Genomic DNA, 15,226 nt, shown 5'->3' with positions numbered 1-15,226 from the left:
CCTGGTGAAGCAAGACTCCTGCTGGCCACACTCCAGCGGAACCCGCAGGGGTTGGTCCCAGCTACGCTGGAGCAAGGGTGCTACCAACAGCAGAGCGCGATGGTCCCGGTGAGGAAATGAGATGCAGTCCTCATTCCGGCCCAGAAGACCCTGGAAGCGTCTGCACCTGGACTAACGCTTGTTTTGATTCGGTGGTTATTTTGTATTGCAGAAGCAACCTCTGTCCTTGTGAAAAGCTGTGTAACAGGTTTATTTGAGGTGGAAAGTGAATGTCCCTCTCCTTCCCCTGGAAGTAACCAGAGCTGAGGTCTGTGCGAGCAAAGAGGAAGCTGGAAGCACACACCAGACACATGGCACAGAACACATTTGTCCGTTCATGGGGCTCGGCGCCTGGGACGCGCTTTCCTTCCGTTTTTCTGAGGTCATCTTCTCCATATTGTTCTGCTACTTGTTCTTTCTCTTTGCTGTGCGTCTCAGCCCACTTCTGAGTGTAGCCTCATTCTAGTCCCACGGCTGATGACTCATCCGTCCTCTACCGAGGCACATTTGGGTCGTTTCCAGTTTTTAGGATGACACCTGCTGCCACGATGAATATTCAGGCCTCTTTCTTAGGTAAGTCCCTGGAGCAGAACCACTGGGTCAAAGGAGTACACTTTCTGTTTTTTAATTGCTAATGGATACAGCTAAATTCCCTTGCCTGCCATCTTGGAAAAATATGCTCAGAAGATAAAAAAGAAAACTTGTTTAAAAAAGAAAAACCAAAAAAAAAAAAAAAGAAAAACCTAGAGCACATTCTGCCACGCAGGTTTCCTCTTGGAAATGCAATGCCGACAGCCGCTCACAGCTGTGTTTCCTGCCTCGGGGTCTACCCCAAATCAAACCCCCAGTTTAAACCTGGGGTGCGTCTATCCCATGGATGAGACGCTGTCTACGTGGGGTCTGCCTGGTCTGCGTGCTCCTGTCCACGTGCCATGTGACGCTGGAAGCCAGGACGTGCAGGGCAGGCAGCCCCTCGTCCACTGTCTCCATCTGCAAAGACCCTCATCTTCGTGCTCTTCTTCCCTGCTCCTTCTAAGCCACTGTGTGCAGCACTGTTTCAGGGCTGCAGAAACAGTTTTACCCTCACGTTGGAACAAATACTTCCTCAGCTACAACCAGAACGATCCCAAAGAATGTGAAAGTAGAGAACAAGGATCCCCAGGGACCCTGGAAGAACGAGAGGTCAGAGCAGAAGAGCCACCCAGGAACCCTTCCTACCTTTTTAAATCCGACGTGAGCCCTGCATAGCTACTAACCTGAGCCTGGACTTACTCCTGGCAACTGTGAGCAAACACTTGCCAAACACCGAGGTCTGTCACATACTTTGTTCCTTGAGCTGGAAGACGGCGCTAATCAAAGCCGTCTTCTCGTTTTTCAGACACCGAACACAAACCGATGATGGGGCTCGCTCTCTGTCCCTCGGCCTCTGTCAGACACCCAGGGACGCTCCCGCAAGCTGAAGTGGGGAGGTTGTGGGGCCCCTCCTCAGCTCCAGCCACCGGGTTCAAGGTAGAATAAGAAGTACTGTCTGTCCTCGGGCGTGAGACAATGACTCGCAGGAAGAGCCATGTGCGGCCTTTACAGGCCCACAGGACAAAGTGGAGCTTGCTTGTGGCTCATGGGTCATCTCGCTTCCTAACTACAAACCCCAACAGGGCACACAATTGGCTCTGACGGCACAAATGGACCCCAGAACCTGACTTGTGATTTCTGCCAACTGTTTCTTTGCTCCAGAAATATCCCCAGATATTCTCTCTTTCCCTCTCTCTCCATGAACCATGCCTGGTTTTCTTTTACATACCAGTGTTTATAATTCAAAGGCATCGTCTGTTCAATAAACAGCTCCTGATTCCAGAACTACTGGGAGAAGACCCACCTTTCCCATGGGAGCGGAGGGTATCTTCTGAAAGGGCACCCACAGCTTGGAGCCATTCCTGTCGTGGCCTCAGGGAACAAGGTGCTCACTGAGGGCGACTGACTGGAAACGGCCAGTCGAGACCAGGCTGCTGGGGCTTAGCCTGGGCGACCACGGTGGAATGGCCTCGGACGTGTGCGTGCACGTGCACACGTGTCCATGTGTGTCTATCTGTGTGGGCTGCATGCACATGTGTGTAAGCGAGTGCTCTCCTCTGCCAGGAAGGCCTGAGCACTCGGAAGCACAGAGAGAACAGACCCGCACAGATGAAACAGCCGGGTCGGGCTGCAGTTCACGAGGCACCAGCAGGGTTCTGCCCAAATGCAGGGACCGAGTGGGTCAGTGTCCCGGTGGTTATGAGCAGTTAGGTCCTCGGTGCCAGGCCAGTGCCCAGCGCTGTGCTGGGTGGACAGACAGACAGATGGACGGACACCTGGAGCCACACGGGATCCAGGCGCACTGTGTGAGCGCGGAGTCCTATCGCACGTCTACGAGGAAACGTCTGCTACGCCATGTGGCCCTCATTGACATGTAGACTCGGCCACCCTCATGGGTCCACGTGTGATGCTCAGTGGGGGGGCGTGGCCACCACCCCCTCTCAGGCAGACCTTTGGAGTGCGCCGCAGAACTCAAGTCGTGCTTGCCCTGGGGTGGGGGAAAGCAGTGGCCTCCACTTGCTTGTCTGGAATTTCAACTGTGGCAGTGGGGGGAGCAGAGGCAGGGACGAGTTGGAAGGACAAGTGTCCCGGAGGCCAGCCGAGTCCCCTGCCACGGAGCAAGAGCCTCTTACTCTGGGCCCCCAAAGCCATCGGCCATAAACAAAGTGGCAGAGCATCCCGTTTGAGGCTCCATTCGAGCTAGACTCTCAGAGGTCACCCAGCACGCAGGACAGGAAGACTCCAGCCACCCTTCCACATGACCAGAACCAGCCATCGTCCACCCCAAACCCTAAGGTTCATAGTCCACTCTGGGCAGTATGCCAGGCCCTGGGGATAAATGTCCATTAGGACACACACCCTCCCAGGCTCTCTCGTCTACAGCTTAGCCAATTACTGGCTCTTCATCTGATTTTTCTCACATCGATATTCATTAGACCATCGGGAAAAACGAAAGAAAAAGAGCCAAGCCAGACAAGAACCCACAAGGCTGCAGTACTGCAGATCCCCACTAGGTGTCAGAACGAAATTGCGGTGTCTTAGGCTCAGCCCTCATGTCTCCTGCAGCCACCAGTCCCGCCGACCAGGGTGACCCCGGGAGCAACCCTTTGCCCCGAGCAAGCTCCCCCGTGTCTGTTGCTTGATTTCAAACAAGGAAGGTAGAGTGAGAAGGATCAAAGCCAAAGAAATCTATGGGCTGAGGAAGGATCCATGCAGATTCTGCATGAAGCCTGGACAGCACTGGAGCTCTGGTCACAGCGGCCGCTGTTGTCACTGTCATACCAATGGAGGGCTGCAGCTGCAGGGTCCCACTGTGAGCTGACCACCAGCAGCCTCCGTGGGACTACAGGCTGGCCCCACTGGGTCCTACTCTTGCAGGTGTCACCTTACTCAGGGCAGGGCGCGGGTCGACCCCCCTAAATATCAGAAGACGCTGGACGCATTAAGGGAGCCGGGGCAATTAGGAGAAGGAAGTTGACGTGTGGCTGTGGTCTGCACGTGTGAGGACAATGCCCCTCACAGAGCAGGGGACACACGGATGAGCCCTCAGAGTGTGGGATCCCAGGGAGCTCAGTCAGCGCTTACCCTTTCTCCAGGGTCACCCACTTGGCCAGTGGGACCCATCGTTCCCGGAGGTCCTGGGAGACCCTAGAATTGAAAATAAAATCAGGGCAGAGTTCCAAGATGCAGCCACAGGCAACACCTGGTTCCCGCTTGTCTAGGTGACGGTGCAGGTGGGACCAGTGTGGTGCGGGGCCCCACGGTGTCTGCACCATGTGGCGAGCGCCCCATTTCCCATCCAGGAGCTTTACAGGGTGTCACTGACCCCCCGCCCCCGAGCACCTCCCACACGTCATGGGAAAATAAAAAGGGACACTCACCGCGGGGCCTTCAGGGCCCGGTGGCCCCTCCAAGAGCATACCCTAGAAGAGACGGGGACAGTGTCTGAGGCCAGGGTCCCAAGACCCTAGGGTGGGCCCGGGGCCCCTGCAGACCTTCTGGTGAGGATGGACCCCAGACAAGAGGACCGCGGATGGGGTATGGCCTCCAGTCAGCACCCACCCTCCTGGCAGGGGTCTTGAGCAGCAGTCTCTATAACGGGGCTGTGGAGGGGGGCACGGTGACTGTCCTCTGACCATTTCCAGGACCTACAACAAGCCCAGGACACTGAACCCACAGGCTTCCCCCAGAGAAGAGCCTCACAATGGCAAGAGTAGAGCGGGGGACCCAGACTGACTGGGCCCCCTCAGGGACTCTCTTACCCCCGAGGGGGAGCACCCAGGGGGGTCCTGGGCAACAGCTGCCTGAGGGAGGGTTGGACCCCAGCCCTCAGCCAGGACAACCATCAGGCCCAACTTCCCTCCAGGTGGGAAACACCCCCCATCACCCAACAGCAGCCCAAAGCAAGTAGGTGGGCACTGCTGACACTCGGCTGCCCTCCTCCAGCTGCTCACCCCGCTGGGCTGAGGTCCATCCTGCCTCTGCCCCACTGTCTTTACCCCCAATGGGGACAAGGCCTTCTGTCCTCTCTGTTATCTGGGCTCCAGAGAGGGGGGAATGGGCAGAAGGGACAGTGGGCTTCAGCCCTCCGCTGGATGGAGCTCCCTGGACCGTGGGGAGGGCTCCCCACTCTTGGGCCTCCACTTCCAGCCCCTTTCCCAGGGCAGGACTCCTCTCTACCCGTCCGGTCAATGCCAGGGTCAGCCGCCCTCCCTCCCGTTTCATGCCCACTTCAGGGGGCTCTGAGCCAATGCACAACCTCGCAGAGAGGGAACAGATCTCCTGCACCCTGCATGCTGAGGAGGCGGCAGGGATGGGTTTATCTGAGGGGCCTGGGAACAGGGAGGTTCTGTCCGCTCTGCTGGGCAGGCTTTGGCCGCACGCCGGGCCAGTGGCTGTAAGCATGCAGTGATGTCCTAATTCTCCCTAATTCTTGTGACCTCTGGGACAGGGTGAGAGGGCTGGATGTACAGGCCCTGGGGCAGGCGTGCTGTCCCCATGTCCCCGACCAAAGGAACACGAACGCTTCTCTCTAGGGATGATCAATGTCACCATATCCTGGAGTTGTCTTCTAAAGTGAATGAGCCTCTTGTGAGACCTGGAATTTCTTCCTAGGAGAAGGAGGACGTGGCCAGCAGAGGCACATGGGTCAGCCCCGGCGCCAGGCCCCAGCTGGCGGGGGCTTGTGGTCAGGGGGCCGCAGAGCCCCTCCAAGCCCCTGCCCCTCCCATCACAGCTCCCTAGTTGCTGTGCGGGTGGACGCTGTGTTTGCACAGATGTGCACTCGGAGAAACATTTGCACGCGAGATGCACACAGAAAGCTTGTCCAAACAGCTTTGTAAACCCAGCTTTCCTGTTTCCTTCTCTGACAAAGGCAGCTGGGAAGGCTCAGAAACTGAGCTGGGGTTAAGAGAGAAACCATTGGCTGTTGTGGGCCCAGGGCTGCAGCTGTCTGCCCAGACATGCCAACTGCTGTTCTGGACGCTGTGGCGATGCCAGGAGAGGCTCTCACGGGAGGGCCCCCCGGATCACTGTGCGTCGCTCCGGAGGGACGCTGGAAACGGCTGGACGAACGAGCTCAGCAGAGCGATGCCTGAACTCTCCCAGGCAAAGCCATCGCCCAGACGCGCCCCTGTGGCCACCACCAAAGCGTGCGTCTATGACAACAGAGACGGTGGCCTTGATGACAACAGAGACGGTGGCCTTGCTGCAGGGTGCTAGCCCCATCTACACCTCACCAGGGTGCAGACATCGGTCCCAAAGCTCAGCTGGGAGAATAACTACCAGGAAAGGTTTCAGTCACTGCCAAACCCAAACCTCTTAATGGAGGTCTATCCACGTGCTAAATAGCACGGACGAAAAAAAAAAGTTTTTTAAACCACAGAGAAGGCAGAGATGGTGATTTGTGCGCCTCTGACAGACATTCACCAGGAGATATAAAGCACGGAGTCCAGGGCTCCCTGGTCCAAGGTCCTGCAACAGCCAGGAGCCCCCACAATGCTCATTATCCTGGATGTTCTCGGCCAAGTGGAGTCCTGTCCTTTTAAGGAGCCTCGGATGCTGCTGACAAATTACAGAAGGTGCCGGATGTGAGTGGGAAACAGCCGGCCATGTCCCTTTGGATGAACGGAGAGAAGGAGCTGCTTCCAAGAGCTCCATCGACAGTGAGTCACATCTCCCAGAGGGAGGTCCCTGGGGCAGGTGAGGGGAGAGGAAACAGGCACCCCAACCTCCATGGGGACGGATGTCTGCGCAGTCAGAGGTGAGACCACGTCAGCGTCTCCCAGGACTCGGCCATCTGTTTATGAGAGCTGAGACTTTGAGGACATCTGGCGACACTCCAGGTTGAGAAACTCCAACTGTTTACATGATTCCTCCAGGGATACTAGCCAAGGGCCCGCGGACACTCCGAATGGGATGGGGGCTGGGTGGGAGCGATGCCAGGGCCCGAGGCGGGGACCCTTCCCTAACAGCGTCCAGATGGCTGGTTTCCCCCAGCGAGGCTGAAATGGGTTTTCTGTAGACGCACGTTTTGTGTTGGACTGCCCCTGTCTCCTCGCCCTCTCCTCTGACCCCCACCAGCGGAGCCTGGAGCCGAACACCAGGAGCTGCCCACCCCACTCCAGAGCTGGAAAGCACAGTTCTTGCAGTGCTCCCGTCTGGGGACAGGAGCAAACAGGAGACTTACCCAGGCAGAGGTGCCAGCCGAGCCCTCCCACCCCCGCCACACAGCCAGGGGACCAAACCGGGACTCTACAACCTAAGTACCTACCTGCCCTGGGCTCCTACTTTCTTCCCGGGCAAGACACCCCTTTCACTGAAGCAGTGGAGACACCACAAAAGGCACCCCAAGTCAACAGCAAGTCCACCTGGGGACCAAAACCATCTGGGGAAATGTCACTGTCAGTCCCTACACCCCAATGAGATAAGCACAGCTTGGACCACGGGGAACTGACTCTGGGGTGGTTCCCACAGCCCGTTTTTCCGGGATGGCCTCCCAGGCTGGGCTGCAGTTCCTACCCCCATGGACCGTCTGCATGGTGCCGGGACTTCCCACATGGCTGAGCAAGGAGCCACCGGGCCTTGGGCCCCCCTAGGCACCTCAGCACACCCCCATCCAGATAAACCCTGTTTCCGTGGACCTGCAGAAAGCACCAGAAAGGAGATGTCCCAGTCTGAGAAAAGGATGTGTGCTCAGTGACCACAGCCCAGTGGGAGTGACAGGTCCCATCCCTGGGCCACACAAGACCCCCTTTGCCTCCTCAGATACTTTGGGGGCCGGGAAAGGAGCCAAGCCAGGAGAACTGTTGCGTCGCTGCCCACTGGGAGTTCCACCCTGCGCTGGGAACATGTCTACATGCCCTGGCCCCAGGGCTTCAGGTCTCTCTGGCGAGATAAGAGCTTGACACGTGCCATCCATCAACGTTCCAAAAGAACCTTCCCAGAACCCCAGGAGAATGGAGGTCACCATGATTCTCCATCCAGAAGGGCACTGGGGCCCCAGCGTCGTGTCCTGAGCTCAGCCATCAGGAACCCGGTCCTGGCAGCACAAGCCCCAGCCCAGCCCCAGCCCCGTGACTGGCCGTGCTTCAGGACCCCAGCCCCCCCTTCAGCGCTTGGATGACATGATGCGTGGACTGCTCTTCCTGGCCCACACCACCATGCCCACCGCGTGTGGGCAGGGGCCCCGCCCACCTGGCATAGCGAGTGGGGTGAGGGGTTAGGGCCCAGGCCCGGGGCAGCTCTCAGGCCCCTTCCTTACGGCTCCACACATGAAGACACGACTGAGAGTCATTTTTGCCTAACTTACGCATGACCCCGTTACCCAGCATAGCTGAGTTTTATTCAGCGGGAGTCAGTGCGGCTCCGTGTGATTAAATTCCCCTGACGTGGTTTCATAAGCATGTTTCATCAGTTCCAGCGAACTTAGTCCACACCACACGGTTGTACCACCAGCCGTGGGGGACAGAGTCCGTGGTAAACAACAGCACCTGGCACAGCCCAGGTCCCCGATCCTTTCCAACCCTCCAGAGGGGCTCCACCTCCCTCTCAGAATTGAGTCTCTTTTTATCAATTGACACACAGTGACATGCACTGGTCTGAAGTGTACCATTGGTCTGACCAATTCAAAACCCAAGCAGCCACCACCTAAGCCAAGGTCCAGAACATTCCCCCGCCTGAGTCTAAGCAACAAGCAGAATGTGGAGTTCACGGGGCTCCTCACAGTGGCCCAGGGCCTAGGGGTGCAGGAGTCCCACAGGTCTGGCCACAGCGCCTAAGCAGTGACCCCCCCACCCCCGCCCGTTTCATAAAGAGGATAAGAAAATGTTCTTACTGGTTCAATGATGGCAGGTTCGCCCTTTTGACCTTTCTCGCCCCGTGGTCCATCAATCTAGGATTTATAAAACAAAGACGGAGAGAGCATGAGTGGGAGAGAAAGGCAGGAAAGGCTGAGACGACAGCAAAGCTGTAATAACGCTGAGAAAGCAGGGCAGCTCCCCCACCCCCAACACGCACACACCTAGGCCCAGGAGACCGAAGTGAGCAAGGCTGCCATGCGGTGCCCCAGTGAGGAGCCCACCCCCACACACCTTCCCAGCCCCTCACCCCTTCAAAGATGGTGTCCTGGTTTGCTGGCATGCCCGGCCCGATCTCCGACGGGGAGACGGTGGGGTCGTAGTAAGGGTCGTAGTAGTTCTCATCCAGGTTCTTCACGGTTTCTTCAGTGAACTCCCCCTCCAGGTCATCCTTCCCTTCCCCCGGGGGCAGAGCTGGCTGAGGGGGAGAGGGCAGCAGGGGTCACCCAGAGGATGCCAGGCAACTGGACAGAGATGCCCCTCCCTTCATGACTCCAGGCCCCACAGCCGTAGGACTCCAGGGACAGGGGCCTCCCAGAAGCCTGGCATCTAACTTGTTGGGAGAGCTCTTGGGGCTCCTGGTGGCCTCTTTACACATCTTTTCCCTCTCACCATGTGGAAACTGCCATCCGTTCCCCTAAGGCACCATGGCTAACGAGGGCTGTGCCAGGATGGGCCGTGTGCCTGGGGAAGTTGGTGCCATCAGGGCTCCACCCCAGGGCCTCAGTCTTGGGGTAACATGCCCCTAATTCCACGCCCAACGACAGGGCTTTGGACACATCGGAACGCAGTGTGTCCACTCTGTGGCTGCCAAGAATGCATTATCGCACAATGGCTGATTTAAGCTTCTGCTCTGGACCGTGCACTGTGCTGAATTAAGTTGAAGACTTGGCAACAACCCCAGGAGATGGGCACAGTAGGGCCATGTTGTAAATGAAAACACTGAGGTGGAGAGAGGGGACGTCACTTTCCAAGGTCACTGGCGCAGAGTTGAGGCCAAGTCTGCCTGACAGGAAAGCCCAGGACGTGCCCAGAATTACCCGCCTAGCGTCTCGTTTGCTTGTCCACAAGACCAGCTCGTTACCTGTCCAGCCTGACCCCTCCCGGACCACAGACAGGCACACTGTCCGTAAGCATGCGCTTGTCATCCATCTCCTCCGAACCCCGAGAGACCCGGACGGCGGGCCTCACTCCACCCACTTTGCTTGGCCTCTCCAGGGAGCAGGTGCCACCTGGGGCTCCCGCCCCTCACCCGACAGAGGCCACGCAGAAGGAAAGCAATTACGTTGGAGGCGTTGGAGGTCCCAGCTGTGCTGGTGGGCACCCCGGGCCCTGCGCCGGGGTCGGGGAGCTGGTCGGGGTCCTCCAGGCCCTCGATGTAGCTGAGGTCCTCGTACGGGGACGGCGTGTAGTAGTCCTCGCTGGGCACATAGTCATAGTCTCCTATGCCGGCGTCCTCCTCCTTCCCGGCCCCCTCACCAGTGCCGGGCGGCAGAGGGGCTATCGTGGGGGGCGGGGTCAGCTCCTGAGACCAGGCAGAGAGAGGGAGGGCTGGGGAGGTGGCCGGCGGAGCGGGCCTCTCAGCCAAGCAAGAGCCCAGGGAACTGCGGGTGCAGGGTCATCTCGGTCCCTCAGGGAGGGGGCAGCCCAGCCCAGGAGTTGCTCTGAATGGACTAAAACCCCTGAATTACACACTTGAAAAGGGTGACCTGTATCTCAAAATTTTTTTCAAAAAGGAGAACATTCCAGACTGTTACAGCAGCCTGGGCCAGTCTCCTGGCCACCCTGTGGGGAGGGGACTGTGCCCCTTCACATCTCTGCCCCCTGATGTCACACACCACCATGGGCAGCCCTCTGCCCAACACTCCCCATAAGCACAAATGAAGCACATGCCATCAGTCACCCTGTCACTCTTTTCCCACCGAGCGTCCACCCGCCCCCGCCAGTCTCCAGGCCTTAACTAGCGGCCCCCACACTCACACCCGCCACAGCTTCTTCCTGTCCCCCCAGCCCCCCACTCCATGGCCTCCAGAGCCCAGCAGCCCACCCGCCAGACCTCGGCCACCTCCGTGGTCTCTCTAGCAGCTTCCACCGGCTCCTTGGTGGGCGCGGGCTCCTTGCCGGTGTCATCTGTGTCCTCGTAGTAGGGGTACTCGTAGTAATAGGTCTCGCCTTCCCCCTCTCCTTCCGGGTACTGGAAGCAATCGGGCACGTGAGGACGGAGGGGCCCTACCAGGAGACCAGCCTGCTTTCTTGTCCCACTCTGGGCTCAGCCGGGGGCAGGGACACCAGGCAGCCATGCCCAGCTCCGGGCACGAATCCGCAAGGAGCCCGGAAAGGGCTTCTTCCCCTCCAGGTCCTTGGGAAGCTGAGCCAGGCCCATGACAAGCCCAAGAGAGGGGACGGGAGACCCCAGGTCCCATTCAAAGAAACTTGAGCCCTAAGAGGTCCAGACGTTCTGACCCTTTAGAACCCGAGGGATGGACAACCAGACCGTGGCTCTGCTGGCAATGCCACTGTCACTCAGGATCCCGCAAAGCACATGGGAGGGACCTGACAGAGAAGGGGCAGCCCTCGTCCTCAGGACTGTTTCCACACCAGGACCTGGGAGGGGCCGGCCAGGCAGCCTCGGCTGCAGGGACTCAGCCAGGAGCACAGTCCAGGCTGTTCTGAGCTTGTTCAGACGGGCTGGGCCAGGGGACCCACAGGTTCGTGAGGGCCCCCGGTCCTTCTCCGGCTGGGAGGGGAGCTACAGAGCAGCACCGAACACTCAGAAGAGGGTCAAATCTGAGCAGCGGTGGTAGAGGGTTCTCACGGGAAGCGTGAAAAGGAATCACAGAAAAAATTAACGCAAGCACTGCTGGGGTGTGAGGGCAGGTGAGTGAGAAAGGCTGACCCACAGGCTACAGCAGGTCACAGGGACGGGGACGAGGCGAAGGACAAGTTCCTGAAACACTCGGGCCAAGGCTGCTCTTCAGAGTCGCTGCCACCCTGGGGGCCAGAGGACCCATGCTTCTGCAACGAACGGTCCTCAGCTCCCTTCTCCTGGGCCAGCTCCAGACAGCATCCCAGGGGACTTAGCCCATGAGGGCACCTGTGGCATCTCCACTCACAGACACCCTGTCCGGGTCATAAGCCAGAGGGTAAGAGACACACCTCACCTTTGTCACCTAGAAACTTGTTTGAACCCAAAGGAAGGGTTCTTAAACGTCCTATGGGACTCGCTCCACATTCTCTCCTGGTGGGTTTATTTAAAACGGGGGCCCCCTGGCTTCTGCGTCCCTCCACCCCCACCCTACCTGCCTGACCCAGCGCCCCCGCCACGAACCCAGCCAGAGCCGACTCACATATTCATCTGGGTTGGGGTCCTGAGATTGGGGGGTGTCGGGGACGGCAGTGTCACAGTCAGGACTGTAGTGCTCGCACTGATCGTACGCTGCGCGGTGGTCTGAGATGAAGAGCAGCTGCTGAATGTCACCCTGGGAAAGGACGAAAGCCCTTGAACAAATGGCACACAAGGACTCATGTGGGGACACAGGGGCTCAGCCTGAGGCCTGAAAGGAGCATGTCCGCAGCCGGCTTTCCTCGCCAGAGCTGCTGCCTCCAAAACCCACTCAAGCCAGGCTGGCCCACCCACCCACCTCACCCATCATCCATCCATCCTTCCTTTCATAATCCATCCATCTCCCCTCTTCCTGCCCTCCCTCTCTCCTTCCCACCCACCCATCCATCTGTCCATCCGTCCATCCATAATCCATCCATCTTCCTTCCTATCCATCCATCCATCCATCCACCCATCCATCCATCCATCCATACAAGGGCAATTACTGAGCACCTACTAAGTGCTGGCCACTGCATCACACAGGATACAGTCACGGCCCAGACAGAACCACTGTCCAGCGCTGCCCACTCTCCGACACGTTGGACTTCCCTTGTGCTCCACGGACAAGAACACACGCACACCAGTCTGTGTATGCACCAGGCTTTCACTGATGCCCCCATGCGTCTGGCCAGAGGCCTGGGGCAGCTCCTGCTCCTATGCCCTGCTCTGCTGTGGTCCAGCAAACGGCATGCTCCAGTCCTGAAGGGCAGAGCCAGGCGTGCAGGCAAGAGAACACGGTACCATGACCTTGACCCATCCTGCACATCAGAACCACAGGCCCAAACAAGGAAGCCATGCCCTCCCTGCCTGTCATTTGGCGAAGGTGTGTGAACCCCTTCTCTGTGGCAGGGAGGCAGAGAGACACAGGAAGGGACCAGACGTGGCCTGCCATCACCTGACGTGTCGCCCAGAGTCACTAAGTGTGGGTCCCCGGATGGCCTTCAGGGCTCGGCTGGGCGCCATCCTGGAGTCCAGAATAGGCCCACCCACCTGATCCCTGAGGCACGGTTCTAAATACATGCCCCCCAAGCTCAGGTTTGAAACCCCTGAAGGATGAGCGAGGAGCTCAGAACCCCTCAGGCAGACCCGTCTCCACGCAGATGCTCAGGAAGAGTTCCTCCTTCTGAGGCCAGCCCCCACACGCGGCTCTGCCTCTGGCAGCCCACACAGACGGACCTCCTTCTGTCAGTGTCACTGGAGCGCGGCCCGCCCAGCCCCTCTGCCATCCTGCCACGGGCCTCCTCCCTTTGAAGAAAGGGGAAGCCGAGTGAGCTGCCTGCTGCTGCCCCAGCCCAGGCCCCCACCACAGCGATGGGGCTTCACAGCACACCTCAGCCGTCCCACCTCCCGCCCCCACACCAGCACCTCGCCTGCCCGAGGTTTCACTCTCCAAGTGTCGTGCTCTGTCTGCAGTGGCTGGTAGAGCTGCCCGAGCTCTGGCTTCTTCTGCCTCCTGTTCTCTCCCTCTCCTCCCCTCATCCCACTTCCCTCTCCTCCTTCCCTCCCCCCTTTTCTCCTTCAGCGCCCTCTCCTCCCCCTGGATGTCAGAGGCTCCTGGCCCACATTTGAAACTCTCCAGCAGAAGAGAACCATATGACAGGAACAGTGGATCAAAACCACACGGTTTTATTAAGCAACAGGACTTCTAGTTCAAATTTCATCCAATTCAAATAAAATATTTTCTCCTTTCATGGGCAGCTTGACATCTGAATGTATATTCTCCAAATGCAGTTACTGCAAGAAAGAGGCTACTTGGGGGCTTCGGGGGGGCCCTGAGCATTGGTACTTGGTGCGCCCCTGGGCCGAGCAGCCAGCACACTGTATGGCAGCTTCCTGGGGAAGGGCCTGGACGCTCCCACCCCTCTGTCCTGGTGTCCCAGGGCGCCAGGCAGGGCCGAGTCCACGGCATGTATATCTGTGAACAGGCGCAGGGGGACATGCTTCCCCCGCTCTCCTCAGATCCAAGCCCCCATTCGCGCTGACCTGGCCCTCGGCCACCCTGGTCCCCTGCCTGCCCCAGGGCCTACTTCCCCAGTGGCAGCTCACTGAACACGTGGTCAGCGGGGGGCTGGCCGCACGGCACTGTGAGCGTGGTGCTGCTGCCCTGGCACAGGGCCTCCCTCCACTGCCAACACCTGCATTTGTTCAAAATCACTTTTCCCACCAAATCCTTCAGTGGGATTTAACAAACACACCTGTTTGCTCTGTGGGTGCGTCTCTCCAGGGTCAGGGGTCTGGCCACCCACCCCCCTGTGGAGAAGGGGGAACTGAGGCACAGGTGTTGGCGATCCATGGAGCTCTGGACATTCAAAAGTGCAGTCAAGGCTGACGAGGGCCCGTATAGTCTTCCCCCAAACTCCCACCTTCCTCTTGGAGCCAAAGGCCGCCCCCTGGAGAACGTCCCTCCTGACGTCCCCAGGGAGACCTCAGAAACACCTTCTAAAATGTCAGTCAGAGCCAACTAATTTCTCTCTGGAGCAAGGGGGCACGTACAAGACTGTCCAGCCCAGCTGTCCACCAGCCTGGCGACCTCAGGCAGGACGCATCCTCCGGGAGCCTGGGTGCCCCCAATCTGCCACAGGAAACCTCGCCTCCCCTGCCCTCCTCCGTGCTCGTGCAGACCAGGCAGAGAAATCTGAGCAACACTGTAAAGCCAGAACTTTCATTGTTCAAGCTCCCTGCACTTAGACTTTTCAGGCTGGGGACGCCGAATTCCTGTGCGTCCTTTGCAGAGATCGCGTCCCCACTGTGCTCTTTCTCCTCTCAGCCCAGGGCTTCCAGCAACCACCACCAATGGCCTAGAGACAGCACAGCCTCGCTGGCCCTCTCTGCTACATGCTGCCTTTCTGCTATAAAACCAACGATCACAGCTTTATGGTTGTCTTGAGAGCGTCTCCATGATGCCTCCTGTGAAGTGAGCCCCCTCTCCTGGTGGAGCCGCTCACAGCGGTGGGAGATGCCGGGGGCCTGGGCACAAGTCAGCAGGACAGCGCCAGGCTTAGGTGTGTCTGTGTTTGGGGGGACAGGGCTGAAGGCTGGAGCCCAGGGCTGGGTCACGACGCTCACCTGTGACTATAAGGACCACACACAGTGAGCCCCTGGCCTTTTGGGAGCCGGACACCAGCTCTAGGAGGCTGGTCTTAGGTCAGAGTTGCTGGTGTGCAGGGCCCTGACCCTTCTGGAGGCACTGAGGACACCCTAGGACTTCTCAGCTCTGGGTGGGGGAGCCGCCTGACGCCCAGGAACCCTCTAGTAGCCGGGCCTTGACCTTGGAAAAACCTGTTGCCCCTTCCCCCAGAGGCAGCCTAACGTACCCACAGCCCATTTGTAGGATCTGAGGGTGCTTGGTGTGTACGTGAGTGCATGTGTGCACCTG

The 15,226-nt window shown here is 58.7% G+C and overlaps 1 protein-coding gene across 9 annotated transcripts in view; it reads right to left on the bottom strand.

Annotated features, from left to right (window-relative positions):
• The window catches only part of COL5A1 (collagen type V alpha 1 chain), a 150,625-nt gene that overhangs the window by 76,599 nt on the left and 58,800 nt on the right, over positions 1–15,226 (bottom strand). For 8 of the 9 annotated variants that reach the window (XR_013994427.1, XR_013994428.1, XM_081066278.1 and 5 more), the window contains exons 5-11: positions 11,816–11,947; positions 10,525–10,662; positions 9,754–9,993; positions 8,719–8,886; positions 8,447–8,503; positions 3,993–4,034; positions 3,697–3,759 (exon numbers count right to left, since the gene is read on the bottom strand). Coding sequence is in view for 7 of the 9 variants with exons in the window: in XM_081066278.1 (XP_080922404.1) it covers positions 3,697–3,759; positions 3,993–4,034; positions 8,447–8,503; positions 8,719–8,886; positions 9,754–9,993; positions 10,525–10,662; positions 11,816–11,947 (840 nt within the window). In the remaining 2 variants the exon portion in view is untranslated. The remainder of the gene's footprint in view (positions 1–3,696; positions 3,760–3,992; positions 4,035–8,446; positions 8,504–8,718; positions 8,887–9,753; positions 9,994–10,524; positions 10,663–11,815; positions 11,948–15,226) is intronic. The other variant, XM_081066277.1, reaches the window with a different exon arrangement.

This window comes from Rhinolophus hipposideros (assembly GCF_964194185.1).
Source record: "Rhinolophus hipposideros genome assembly, chromosome: 11".
Classification (NCBI taxonomy): domain Eukaryota; kingdom Metazoa; phylum Chordata; class Mammalia; order Chiroptera; family Rhinolophidae; genus Rhinolophus; species Rhinolophus hipposideros.
The sequence above is the reverse complement of the archived record's forward strand: the minus strand, read 5'-3'. Positions and strand labels throughout refer to the sequence as shown.